Source organism: Cricetulus griseus, assembly GCF_003668045.3.
Source record: "Cricetulus griseus strain 17A/GY chromosome 1 unlocalized genomic scaffold, alternate assembly CriGri-PICRH-1.0 chr1_1, whole genome shotgun sequence".
Classification (NCBI taxonomy): Eukaryota; Metazoa; Chordata; class Mammalia; order Rodentia; family Cricetidae; genus Cricetulus; species Cricetulus griseus.
The window spans coordinates 11,817,211-11,830,518 of NW_023276807.1; the positions used below are offsets into that span (position 1 = coordinate 11,817,211).

Sequence of the window (13,308 nt, forward strand, 5' to 3'; positions counted from 1 at the left end):
GTGGATCTGTGTGAAACGCCAAGGGCTTTCCCCTAGTTCGAGTCCTGGAGCCCAGAGTGGGTCTCCATAAGAATTTTCCCAGCCTCCTCCTTCACCCAGGGCTTACTTGGAATCTTCCAATCTCTGCTTTAGATCTCGACGCTGCAGAGTCCACCACCTGCAAGGAGTTTCCAGAAGGCTTTTATTCACAATGCTAATTACTCCTACCCTCTGTGGGAGCAATAACATGCTCATGTAGCCCAGGCTGGTCTCAAATTCACTGTGTAGTCAATAATTCTGCCTCCACCTCAGAAGCTCTGGGTTTCCAGGTGTAGGCCACCACACCCACCTCACCGAGTGTTTCCTAATGGCCAGAGCTTGCATGTCTTTTTTCTTATGGAGTGCTCAGAGGGACCTTGTGAGGTTCATATTTTTAGTTCCATTTCATTGATGAAGATATTGATCAGAGAGATCAATTCACCTATCCTGGGTCAACACAAAGCAAGCTGTTGCAATTGACTCTGTCTAGTACATATTGTTCTGGTTGGTTCCTTTGTGTTTTGTGTCCAAGAACATGAAAACTCCCTAGGGGAATAGCTACCTAGTTCCCCTCAGCCCTGTGTGGGTACCTACATTCATCATTGTCACTGGCTCCCTCATGATGGAGAATGGAGGATGACACTCTAGTGACAAGAGAATCTGGCTGCCATGTTCAACTAAGCACTTAGCTCAGGGCCTACCAGTTGGCAATCTGTAACACTGGTTGAATGAATGAATGAATGAATGAATGAATGAATGAATGAGGTATCTGGACCACCAAGGGGAATGAAAATATTGGCGATTCTGCTTTGGAGACAGAGAAACTAGTGACTCCATCTCTGAGACTGGGCATGGGGGCCAAAATGTTTTCTGTGATTGAGGCAGGACAAGAAAATAGTCCCATTTATCTGGAGACCGGTTTGTTTCCTTACCTGGATTAAGATGTTCTCCTCAAAGAACTTTGCAGGAACCTCGTGAAAATTCTGGAAGAATATCTGGAGCAGAGAGAATTGGGGCTGGGGCCGACCGTTCCTTCTGCTTTATCCAAAGGCCTAGTAAACTGAGCCTCAGCTTCTCTCACTTCAGTGCTACTCTCACGGCAGCGCCTCCCCTCCCCCCTCACTGTGTGCCCATTTCAGTGACTTTCTACCTGTGACCACCCTCCCAATCCTCCAGAACCATAGATTCCTAGGCTCCCACAGGGTATTCTGCTCAAGTACAGGGGTTCCCTAGAGAACCTGGCAGTTGAAAACCCAGCTTAGCTGCTCCAGGCTGGCTATTTGAGCCTTGAGCTCCTTCTCGATTCCCCCGCTGGTCCACTCCACCCCTTCTCTGCATTAGCTAGAACCTCTTTCCTCCTCTACCTCTCCTGCTTAAGTCCTCCATGGTTCTCCAGTGGTATCTGTGGTGGGACCCTAATCAATATTGTACACTCCCAACCACACCCTTCACCTACAGTTTAGGGGGGAAAAAATCAAAATTGCTTCTTGCTTCCAAGTCTTTGAATGAACTTTCTCCATCCTCTCCATTTTCCTCTGGTAAAAAGTTTGCCAGCTGCTTCCAGGAAAATGCCCAGCTCCTGGCTGGCTCATCTGCCCTGTATGGCCCGTTCAGCCTACCTCATTGAAGAAAGGATTGTTTCCTATCTTGATCCGTGTGATATGCTGATGGCCTGCAATGTTTATCTTCACCACTGGCTTGATGTTGTTGCCCAAGAGCTGTCGGGCTTCAAACACCTTTATCCGAACCTACAGAGGGGGACACACCAGCTGGGAGGAGCTGTATGTTAAGAAGAGGCTTGGGAGCCAGGCAGACATGGCGCATGCCTTTAATCCCAGTGGTGGGAGGAAGTGGCAGGCAGATCTCTGTGAGGTTCAGGTCAGTTCGAGGTCAGCCTGGTCTATAGAGCAAGTTCCAGGACAGCCAAGGAAGCTATACAGAGAAACCCTGTCCTGAAAACCCAAAACAAACAAACAAAACACTCAGGTTTGGTTTATCAAGGGCCTGGTCAGCTACCAGGACCCAAACATTGTGGCTAATTTTTAAAAATAGCATCTCTCCATGTAAATCAGATTGGCCTCAAACTCCTGATCCTACAACCTCAGCTCCCAACCCCATCCCAAGTAGCTGGGATTCCAGGTGTACGCTGACTCTAGGGATTTTAGGACAGGTGTATGGCATGTCTGCTAGACATCTTTGAGAATACTATTGACTAAAGGATGGATAGACAGGTTGACCAGGGGTTCAGGAGGAGTATGCCTCTCCATGTGGTCCAAGGAAGTAACAGTTGAGGCTCGGGGCAGGGAGTGGAAGAGGTAATGGGAAGTGAGTTCAGTCAAGTGACAGGACTTGGCCACTGACTGGACACAGGAAACAGGGAACTCAAGGGTGGATTCTACCTCCTGGGGATATCCTGGGTCAGGAAATGGGCAAAGCCACAGTAGAAAGCCTAGGCCAAGTGATGGGGGTCCAAGGGAAACTGGTGAGGCATGGGATGGGCTTTCTGAACTCTCCCAGAAGCCATGGATCATCCCATAGTCCCCACTCATACAGTTTCTTTGATCTTGCTTGTGTCTTGCCTTGCTTTGCCAACAACCCAAGGGCACTGGAAAGGCGGGACCTGTACCTTCTGCTCTGTTTTCCCAGCACCTGCCTGTCAGAGCCTTTAGAGCTCAGCAAGCCCCTCCTAGCCTCCCCGGAGCAGTCTAGCTCTAGCCACAGGTAGAGTTTCTCCAGAGTGGTCCCTAAAGGAACAGGTGGTGAGGACCTGAGGATGTGAAGCTGGTTCTCAAGCCCTGCTTTGCACCATGACCTTGTAGAAGGGAGGGAGGAGGTGGTGTGGGAACAGGGCACTAGCATCAGTTGGGACTACACAGACTTTCTAGTTTCTCACCTGAAATTGCTGAGGCTTGGAAGTCAGAGTCCTGTGCATAGTGTAGCCGGGCACCATTAGTTTCTGCTGGGTCACCTTATTTGCAGTTGAGTACAGGAGTTCTTCATGGCCTAAGGAAAAGGTCCAGGGAGGCAGTTTAAGGGGGCTTTCGGGCCTTTTTCCCTTTAATCACTCTCCTTCCATAACATACTCCTGACTGAAAACTTGACCCTGGTAGGGCATATCTTCCCCTGGACATGCTCATGGGCCCCTCTCATCCTCAACAGTAATGGATCCCTGGAACTCCCTCTTCATACATGGGGGCCATCCTATGTCCTTCTGACCCCTCCATTGAAATAAGCCTTATGTCCAGAGATGAGAAATGGAGATGAGGAGATGGGTGGCTGTGCTGGCTAGTTTTTGTCAACTTAACATAAACCTAGAGTCGTCCGGGAAGAGAAAACCTTAATTGAGGGAATGCCCCACATCAGATCGTCTGTAAGCAAGTCTATGGGGAAATTTTTCTGATTAATGATTGCTGTGGGAGGGCCCAGTCCACTGTGGGTGGTATCACCCTGGACGGTGGTTCTGGGTTGTATGAGAAAACAACCTGAACAAACCAGGGAGAACAAGCCAGTGTAAGGTCCATATAATTTCTGTGGAATCTTATCTGGGCACAGTCTTTTGGTAGTCCTTAAGAGTTGGGTCTCAAAGGTCCCAAAGAACACATACACTTGGTCTCACCCTAGGGAAACGCATACCCATCATCTCAGTGTGCTGGTCATGCATTTGGGCCAGCTGTAGGTTCACAGTACACTGCAAAGCAAAGGCAGGGAGTTGGAAGGCAAATCTTGAAATCTTTATAATTTATAGCAATAGTCTTCCTAGTCTGTCTGGGTTCTTGCCTCTCCTCCTGGGGACACAAGGCTAGCCATGAGACAGGGCTATGCTGCAGGCATCTGTGCAACACATGTGTGCATGTGCATGCATGCATGCGCGGGCGCGTGTGCGCGCGCGCACACACACACACACACACACACACACACACACACACACACGCCGGCACAGACTGATGAGGAGCTAGCAGTGAGTTAAGATGGAGGGGATTTGGAAGATAATTGAACTGTAATGATATCAATGGCAGAATACCCAAGAGGTTTCTGAGAAGAGGGAAGTGTGACTCAGGACCTGTCCTGGACCATGGTGCTAACTAGGGTGTCATCATCATCCTCCCCCTGCCCACCGAAATTTTAATGTCTCCTGATCTAGGAAAACTGCCAGTGCCTCCTAGCTGATCTCCTTCCTCCAGATACTCCTCACCCACCCACCATCTTCAGACCATTCCTCGGGATTGTCCGTTGGACACCCACTACCAGTCTAAATGATTAGAATCTGGTCTTAGCAGCACACACCACAAGCCCCTTCATCTTTAGCCTTTGTCTTCACCTCTACCCTGTTCCAGTAGCACAGGCAGTGTGCTCTTCCTGAACCGGCCTCCTCCCCACGTTCCTGATACTTCTGCTGGGGGACCTGCCTCTCCAGGCCAGTGAACAAACTCATGTCCTCCCAAGAGACTGAATATATACATGGATGACAACCACACCACGTATAACAGTTTTCACTGTAGCCACCAGTCCAGAAGACCAATCCATTTTCTACAGAAAGCAGCCCAGGAGACCAGCCTGCCTTATGTCAGGCTTGGAGGAAGTCAGTCTGCTATCTCTAACAAGAAGCCAAGAAGCCAAGCAATAGCCATCAGCCCCAAATGGCTGGGATTTGATAAATAAAAGTTGAAAGATGACCTAAATTTTACTTATTTTGTGTAAGGTGTAAGGTGGCTGGGGAGGGGGATGGAGGTAGGGAAGGGACAGGACAGGAGGGGGGCGTCATGTTTGTGCCAAGGTGCAGGTGCGTGGAGGGAGGGCAGAGGACAACCTGTGGGAGTCAGCATCTTCCTATCATGTGGGTCCCGGGGAATGAATTTAGGTTTTCAGGCTTCAATCTCATAGGACCAACTAGGAAAAGCCAAACGTGAGTTTCTGACCAATCACTTGGGTGAGCCTTTCTTTGGTTTCCCCAGAGCAGTAGCCTCTAATTGGGGCATTCCTACACCTTCCCTTTTCTCTATGCCAAACTTTCCCATTCCTTTCCCCTCTGCCGAGATTCAGTCTTGATCCCAGTGCCTAGCACAGTGACTGACTCCAGGGAAGATGCAAGGGTAAATAGGAGATGGATGGAAGGATGGGGACCCAGAACATAACAGTAGTGCGATGCCTGCCCCCCTCCCCCACTGGCACAAAGGACTCCTTTGTGGTGGAGCACTTGGCTGCTCCTAGAGCAAGACATTCATTCAGTCACACCAGCAGCCCATATTCCTCCAGCTGCCCTGCCTGGGCCGTCTGATGCCTGACTCACATCAGTGGGCTTCATGCTGTGGTTGAGCAGGACCAGGTTCTTCATATCTAAGACTTCATCTGGTTTTTGCACCAGCTTCTTGAGTAGTACAGTGGCCGTGCCAATGAACCTGGGGGAGGCAAGGAGTAGATATCAGATTCCCAGCCAGGGTAGAGGGCTCCTCCTGTGTCCCAGGCTGTGCCCTAGGGATGACTTTCTTCCAGAGTATGAAGAATCCAGGTAAGCACAGTGGTCACCTGAGGACTGTGAGGGTGTCGGTGATGGGGGTGGGGGACTCTACACTCTGTGGGAAGTTGCTTGGGGAATCCCCCCAAAATTAGTAGCTCATTGGATCAAAGACGGGCACCAAGATGGACCAATCAGATTCTATGTTCTGGAAAAGGCCCGTGTCATGGCTTCACTCTTAATGGAATGTTAGTCTGGGTTGGGCACTAGAATTAGGCAGACTTTGACCAGAAGAGGCTGGAATTCGGCAGACATTCAGGATCTGTGGTTTACGACAGAGCTTCTACTGGTACCCAAGTTTGTATTCTAGCCAATTTCATCTCTGGGTCTTGGTACTCCTTTAGTACCACCCTCCATTTTTCTTTACTGTGTGGTGTGGGGTCTGGTCCTTTATCTTAGTTAGTTATGGGTTAGATTCGAGATGTCTGGCTCATTGTTGCTTTGGTCAACCAAACTCCTCCTGTCTGTTTCTGCCTCACCTTTCTTTCTTTCTAGAGCCCTCATCCTGAAGGGTGACTTGCAGGAAGGAGTCAATTTCCAGTGGTTGATTCCAGAGGTACCAGATTAGGGTCTGTGAGGGACAGGGAGAAATCATTCTTTTATTTTGAAAGTTGGTGTTTTGAGACAGGGTCTTCTTGTGTAACCCTGGCTGGTCTGGAACTCACTAGTTAGGCTAGGTTGGCCTGGAGCTCAGTGATCTTCCAGCCTCAGTCTGGGATTATAAGCATGTGACATCGTGCTGGGCAACATCTTGCCTCCTTCTTCCTTCCCATGTACCCTTCTAGGAAGCGAGGGCAAATCCAGGGAATTGGCTGGAACTCAGTAGTTTTCTGTCATGTCTACTTCCCTAAGGAGATTGTATTTACTACCTGGTCTCACACGTAGGAGATCCTACATGTGTGTGTTCCTGTGCATAGCTTCCTGTGCATGTTAGTAGTGACTGTGGGATGGGACAATATGAGTGAATTAAAAAAAAAAAAAAAGAATTCTGCACAAGGAGCCTTGTCTCTGCTTTAGGATTCTAGGTCTCGCACAATGGTGTGGATCGATTAGTGGATGGAGCTTGATGTGGTTTGTCCCTAAAGGTAAGAAAGAGAAATCAAGAGTAGCTGAGGACAGATGAGACTTTTGCAGCCCTATCAGATCAGAGGCTAACCTAGGCTAAGATGCCTGTGAAACCCAGGAGAGACTCCCTGGCAGTTCCCTAGATCTCTGGCACCTGCTTAGTGCCCAACCCTGCCCTTTGCTCTTGGAGTAGTTCAGTCCTCTTTCAGGAGTGCCATGGTGTGTCTACCTCATTCCATATGGGGTCATTTCCTTCCTGTATGCGGGTTTTTTTCTTCACATCTGCAAAGATACCAAGGGGGGAAGTAGTTCAGTGTCTCCGTTTGAGTGAGATAAAGAGAGGTAGGGTACCAAGAGAAGTCAAATCTATATTGGCAGTAGTGATGCAGCATCTATAGTTTCTTTTCTTTTCTTTTCTTTTCTTTTCTTTTTTTCTTTTTTTTTTTTTTTTTTTTTTGGTTTTTCGAGACAGGGTTTCTCTGTTCTGTGTAGCTTTGGAGCCTATCCTGGCTATAGTTTCTTTTTTTTATTTTTATAAATTTTATTTAAATTAGAAACAATCTTATTTTACATATCAATCCTAGTTCCCTCTCCCTCCCAACTTCCCATGCCTCCCAGGGACCCAACCACAAACCATTCCCCATCCACTCCCCCGGGAGAGTGAGGCCTTCCATGAGGGATCATAAAAGTCTGTCAAGTTATTTGGGGCAGGGCCTAGGCCTTTCCCCATGTATCTAGGCTAAGAAAGTATCCCACCATGGGAAATGGGCCCCCAAAGTCCATTTGTGCACAAGGGATAAATACTGGTTCCACTGCCAGAGTCTCCAAAGACTGCCCAGGCCTCCTAGCTGACACCCACATTCGGGGAGCCTGGTTCAGTCCTATGGCATCTTTAGCTTCTTTTTCAGGTATTCCAAACTTATCACCATGTGTGATGGATAACCCTATTTTCATTTCACTTTGTCCCAGTACATAGTACCCAGAGCCTCAAAGCCATGTGGGGCTGAGACTCATTTTAACCAATGGAGTATAGGAATGATATTTGCCTTTACCAACTGAGCCATCTTGCCTGCCCTTAAATATTTTTGACTCATGTTGACTCAGGGCCCACAGATATGGAGCACCAACAGCATTGTGTCTTCTTTTCTTTTGGACCTGATTTTCTCACGTCCTACACGTTTCTGAAACCTTGTTGGCCTATACTAGCTTCCATACACTCAACCAAAAAAAAGGACTATCACATTTTCTTTTATTTATTTCCCTCTTTTGGTGGCAGTGGAACTAAAACCCAGGGCCTCCCACGTGCTAGGAAGAGCTATATTGCTAGCCCAAGTCCAGGCTATACTTCCTTTTGGCTCCCAGCTCTGTGATTCCTAAATATACTTAATCTGTCTCATAGATTCTTTCACCCTTTTCTCTCTCTCTCCCTTCTTAGATATATGTTCCTTCCATTATTAAAATGTAGAGATAATAAATCTGGTCTCTTTTGCCTCATGGAACTGCTATGACGAACAAATATGATGTTTATGAAAAGGCATTGTTGCCGGGTGTTGGTGGTGCACACCTTTAATCCCAGCACTCGGGAGGCAGAGGCAGGCGGATCTCTGTGAGTTTGAGGCCAGCCTGGTCTCCAGAGCAAGTGCCAGGATAGGCTTCAAAAGCTACACAGAGAAACCTTGTCTCGAAAAACCAAGAACAAAAAAAGAAAAGGCATTGTCAACTGTAAGGCTCATTCAAGTGTAAATGACAATATTGAGCAGCTCTTAGCAAAAGTCATACTAAAGATTAGCCATATACTGTCTTTTAAACTTCTCATCCTAAGTCTATGAAGCTCGCTCTCTCTCTCTCTCTCTCTCTCTCTCTCTCTCTCTCTCTCTCTCTCTCACACACACACACACACATTCTTTTTTCTCTGTCTCGATCTCACTGACTTTTTTCCTTTTGAGATAGGTCTCAATGTGTAGACCAGGCTAGCCTAGAGCTCCTGCCACAGCCTTCCAAGTGCTGGGATTACAGGTATGTGAAACCACACAGGATTTTTTTTTTCTTTTCCTTTTACTTTATATATAGCACAGCCCTGCTCTTGCAGGGTAAAGGTATCACAAATGTCTCTGTCACGTCTTGCCCTCCTCCCTTTCCTCTCCCTTGTTAAACTATCAGATTGCATTCCTTCCTTATGTTTGACAAAAACTTCAAGGTCCAACTATCAAAACACCAAAGTCCAGCAATCAAATTTCATTATTTGACTACAGTGGTTAATCTGTCCAATCAAGACTTACCAACTCATCCTAGCACACACAGACTTTTCCTTTTTCTCCTAAAATCCACTCCTGCAGAAACACCTGCTGCTGTCTTTGTCTGATCCAGAGGGACCCCTCCCCCTCCCTTGCCCCTCCGGGGCAATATATCTCCTTTGTGCTATGAATATGGTGCCTGGGTGTGTTCTGTGCTGACTCCAAGGCCCCTTCACAGAGGACCTGGGTTCAGTTCCCAGCACTCACATGGTGGCTTACAACCATTTGTAATCCCAGTGCCAGGGGCTCTAACAGCCTCTTTTGACTTCCATAGGCACCAGGTATACACAAGATAAACGTGCTTACATGCAGACTAAACAGTCACACACAGCTGGTGCATACCTATAACCCCAGGACTCAGGACACAGCACTCAAGAGTTTGTGGCTAGCCTGGGCTATAAAGCAAGTTATTTATTTATTTATTTTGTTTTTGTTTTTCAAGACAGGGTTTCTCTGTGTAGTCCTGGCTGTCCTGGAACTCACTTTGCAGACCAGGCTAGCCTCGAAATCACAGAGATCCTCCTGCCTCTGTCACCCGAGTGCTGGGATTAAAGGCATGTGCTATATCACCTGGCTATAAAGCAAGTTGTAACTTAAGCTAGCCAGAGCTACACAGTGAGACCTCACAAACCATAAACACACAAATAGTTGTATGCATTAAAAAAAAAAAACCTGGCTAGGTTTTTAACTGTGTTGGGGAATCAAACCCAGGACCTGATATGCTAGGGGCTTAACAACAAACAGGTTGTGAAGCAATCAGAGTCTACCTTCTTCTTGTGTCATATGGGACATCTTTCATGTAGTAGGATATGAATAACTGAGTTTTCCCTGAATGTGTGATACCTAGCAGGACTCCTGGTAACCTTTTGGGCCCTGGTTCTCACCTCTGAAGTAGACAGTTACACAGAGTTTGGGTGGGGGACTGAGAGGTGGGTTAATCTTGGCCGACTCCACAACAAGCCTTAGCATCTTGGGTATCTGCTTTCTCCCCTCCTTCCCTCCACTGCGACACCGCTTCCTCTTTTGAGCTCCTCTGTCCCAGGTTCACAGGGGGAGTAGAACTTAGCAACAGAGGTACATCACAGAGATCAGTGGTTCTTGGTTCCGGAGAGAATCTCCAGAAGAGATGACTGACATGTGATAGAGTATGTATAAAACAAGCGGCTGGAGGTGATTAGGCCTGTACAAACAAAAGGACCCAGCTGCTTTGGAGATTCTTTTCTTCTATTGCTGTCCTTTTGCCTTCAATATCAGGCACAGAATTCTCTTTTGTCTGGAATGAATTATTGGCAAAGACATGCAATTTAGATGAGAAAAGAAAAGAAGTGAGGCCATCAAAATATATATACAGGGAAATCGATGAGGCCCCAGGGGAAGCAAAAAAATTTAGCCTCTTTTTTCTTTATTTTATTTTTTATTTTTGGGACAGGGTCTCATGGAGCCCAGGCTGGCTCTGAAATACTATGTAGCTGAGGCTGTTTTTGAACTCCTGATCTTCTAGCTTCTGAGGTGATGGATATTTTTGCTAATAATTAATGCTACAAAGCTACTTATATAAAGACTTACTACAAAATGGCAGAAGTGTTTTCAGCAATGATTGGACATTCTGTCCTAATCCCAAGCTAAAATTCATTTAGTGACTGTTTTATGCAGCTTAAGTCAGTCATTCAAACAACAATTTCTAAAAACCAAGCATTCTACCACAATCCAAAGATAATACTACTTTGAAACATGCTGAAGAAAGATAGGAAAATACCAAGAGCCTTTGTTTTTCATAATGAAACTGTCAGGTTGCTGTAAGAACAAAAACCTTTGTGTCTACAGTAAAAAAAAAATACTGAACTGAGGGGTTTTAGATAGCATTTGTTGGTGCTTTATCTATTTGGCATGAGCTGTGCTAAAGTATTCATGCCTCGTGCTCAGAACCAAGGCTACAATGACATCGTGGATGTAACACATCACAAACTGCCAGGTATGCTGGTTGAATTAATTTTAGGTTATTGCACACTTAGAAACCTATTGTGATTGCCTAATTTTCCTGGCCCTCTACCTTCAGTTATTCAAGCCTAAATGAACCGCAACCTAGAGTTTAAAACACTGTGTTCTAAACTGGGATTTGGTGGCTCACACTTTTAAGGCCAGTGCTGGGGAGACAGAGGCAGACAGAAATATGTGAGTTCGAGGCAAGCCTGGTCTACAAAGCTAGTTCCAGGGCTACACACAGAGAAATCCTGTCTTGAAAAACAAACCAAAAAACAAAAACCAAAAACACCCCACAAATAAGCAACAAACAAACAAAAATAAAACAAAAAAGCAACCCCACTGTGTTCTATTAGGCATGGTGATGCAGGCTTGAAATGCCAGCACTTGAAAGGCAGAGAAGCAGAAGGATCAAAAATTCAAGGTCATCCCTGCCTCTACTGCTAGGTTGAGCTGAGCCTGAGATACATGGGACCCTGTCTTACCACTCGCCCCATAAATGAATAAGTAAGTAAGCAGTCAAAGATGCTGAGTTCGAAAGCATAAAGGTGGGGTAGCTCATGGTAATTGCCATCAAGAAGTCAATTCGAGGTCTTGACAGGTGGCCCATTGCATTCCCCTGGCATCCTGGAGAGGCAGGGCTAAGTATTTGTGCATTTAGAGATGAGAAAAGGCTGAAGCCTTGCCTGCTGTGATCTGTTGAACCAGGCAGTTAGATGTTGAGCCTAACATTCCACCTCTATCTCATCCCAGTCTGAACTCTGCCAACTTCCCTTTATTCCTTAAACTCTGCAGAGCTCTAGTGTTGGTTCCAACACGCTGCAAAGATTTTCCTCTTCCCCTCTCTCCAGTTTGTTTTGAAGTGTTGAGACAGGGTATCACGTTTTAGCTCAGGTCGTCCGGGAATTCACCGTGATCCTCCTGTCTCAGCCTCCTGCGTGCTGGGGTTATAAGGATACATCACGTGGCTGGACTGAAGGTAACCCCCACTCTCCTACTGCAAATGGAACCCAGCTCTTGGCAAAGGGACAAAGGTGGGGACACAGAGTACTTGGGTTGTGGCAAATACCTTGTTCTTTTTTATTTCCTTCGAGACAGGGTTTCTCTGTGTAACAGTCCTGGCACTCACTCTGTATACACCAGGCTGGCCTCGAACTCACTGAGATCCGCCTGCCTTTGCCTCCCATGTGCTGGGATTACAGGCGTGCGCCACCACCACCCGGCAACTATCTTGCTCTTTGCCCTCACTTTTCCTGCAGAAAACACAGAGGGAGGACAGGACGTCTCCGCCTGGGAATTGTGTGCCCCTCCTGCGCTACCCACTGGGCAGCGAAGTCGCGGGAGCGGATCCGTTCCGGGCTTTGCCGCTCGCCGCCGCGCGGTCCCCAGGCAGCGATCCATTTCCGCGCTTTCGTCAGAGCCCACCGTGCCCGGCGCGGAGGCGGTAAAGCGCACGCGCGCTAGGATCCGGCTCGGGCGAGCGCGCGGCCGGCGACTGCTGGTGAGACGCGGGCCTGGCCCGGCGCGGGTGGCGGCCCGTGGGGTTCGAGGCGGCGGGCGGCGGTTCTGCGAGGCCCTCGGGCTTCGCGGGCATGCGGGGGGCCGGGACTGGAGCCGCGGGCCCGGGGCGGCCCGGGCGCGCGGAGGCCGAGACGGCGCTGGGGCGGCTGAGGCGCGGGGCCGAGAAGGGCCCCGGGAGGCGGGGCCGGGCGGCTCCTCCTCGTCACGAACTCGGGATGACCTTGGCCAAGTCGCTTAGGCCCCCGAGCCAGCGCCGTCGCCGTGCCGCCCGGGTGGGCCGTTTTGAGGTTTTGCGGCTCCGTGGCGAGATCCTCCCTGAGGAGCGGGCAGTTTGCCGGGCGCCTCGCCGTGGGAGGGCGGAGGAAGAAAGGCCTCCCGAGGGCCCGTCCCGGCACGGGCTGAGGGCGGGCTCTCGTTTTTTATCTGTTCAAAACTCCGCTGTAACGTGAGGTCGGTGCAAAACTTTGGAACGTGACCCTAGGAGACTACCCTTAATCTCAGCCCAAAGCGGTGAAACCTGGAGCCCTGGGCAGCAGGCTGCTTCCTGGACGCCCGCGGTGCCAGGCTGTTGTTCCAGGAGTTGCCCGAGCCCACAGGCCCTGCCCAAGCCCTAAGGGGATGGAAAGTAGGGACCCCTTAGCTTTTGAAAGAATTCATGCTTGTGATTCTTCTTGTTTGCAAAAGAAAAAAAAAAAAAACCTTTACCACCCAAGAAGGAAATTGCATAGCAGATTTAGGTCTTTATTTTTTGTTTTGCTCTCCCCCCCCCCCCCCCCCCCCCCCCGTCTCTCCCTCTCCCTCTCCCTCTCTCTCCCTCTCTCTCCCTCTCATGTCTCTTTCCTCCCCCCTCCCTCTCTCTCTCTCTCTCTCTCTCTCTCTCTCTCTCTCTCTCTCTCTCTCTCTCTCTCTCTCTCTCTC

General features: G+C 48.5%; 2 protein-coding genes across 5 annotated transcripts in view; one reads left to right on the forward strand and one right to left on the reverse strand.

Moving 5' to 3' along the window:
* Positions 1–6,125, reverse strand: part of Fer1l5 (fer-1 like family member 5) — a 48,193-nt gene extending 42,068 nt beyond the window's left edge. Inside the window, exons 1-7 of the mRNA XM_035452480.1 lie at positions 6,010–6,125; positions 5,306–5,414; positions 3,652–3,706; positions 2,912–3,021; positions 1,638–1,766; positions 951–1,013; positions 107–157 (exon numbers count right to left, since the gene is read on the reverse strand). Of these exons, the coding sequence (XP_035308371.1) occupies positions 107–157; positions 951–1,013; positions 1,638–1,766; positions 2,912–3,021; positions 3,652–3,706; positions 5,306–5,414; positions 6,010–6,125 (633 nt within the window). The remainder of the gene's footprint in view (positions 1–106; positions 158–950; positions 1,014–1,637; positions 1,767–2,911; positions 3,022–3,651; positions 3,707–5,305; positions 5,415–6,009) is intronic.
* A 6,168-nt stretch (positions 6,126–12,293) lies between these two features.
* Positions 12,294–13,308, forward strand: part of Kansl3 (KAT8 regulatory NSL complex subunit 3) — a 37,070-nt gene continuing 36,055 nt past the window's right edge. For 3 of the 4 annotated variants that reach the window (XM_027386866.2, XM_027386868.2, XM_027386869.2), the window contains exon 1: positions 12,294–12,370. The gene's annotated coding sequence lies outside the window, so the exon portion shown is untranslated. Of the gene's footprint in view, positions 12,371–12,704; positions 12,841–13,308 lie in introns of those variants that run through there. The other variant, XM_027386867.2, reaches the window with a different exon arrangement.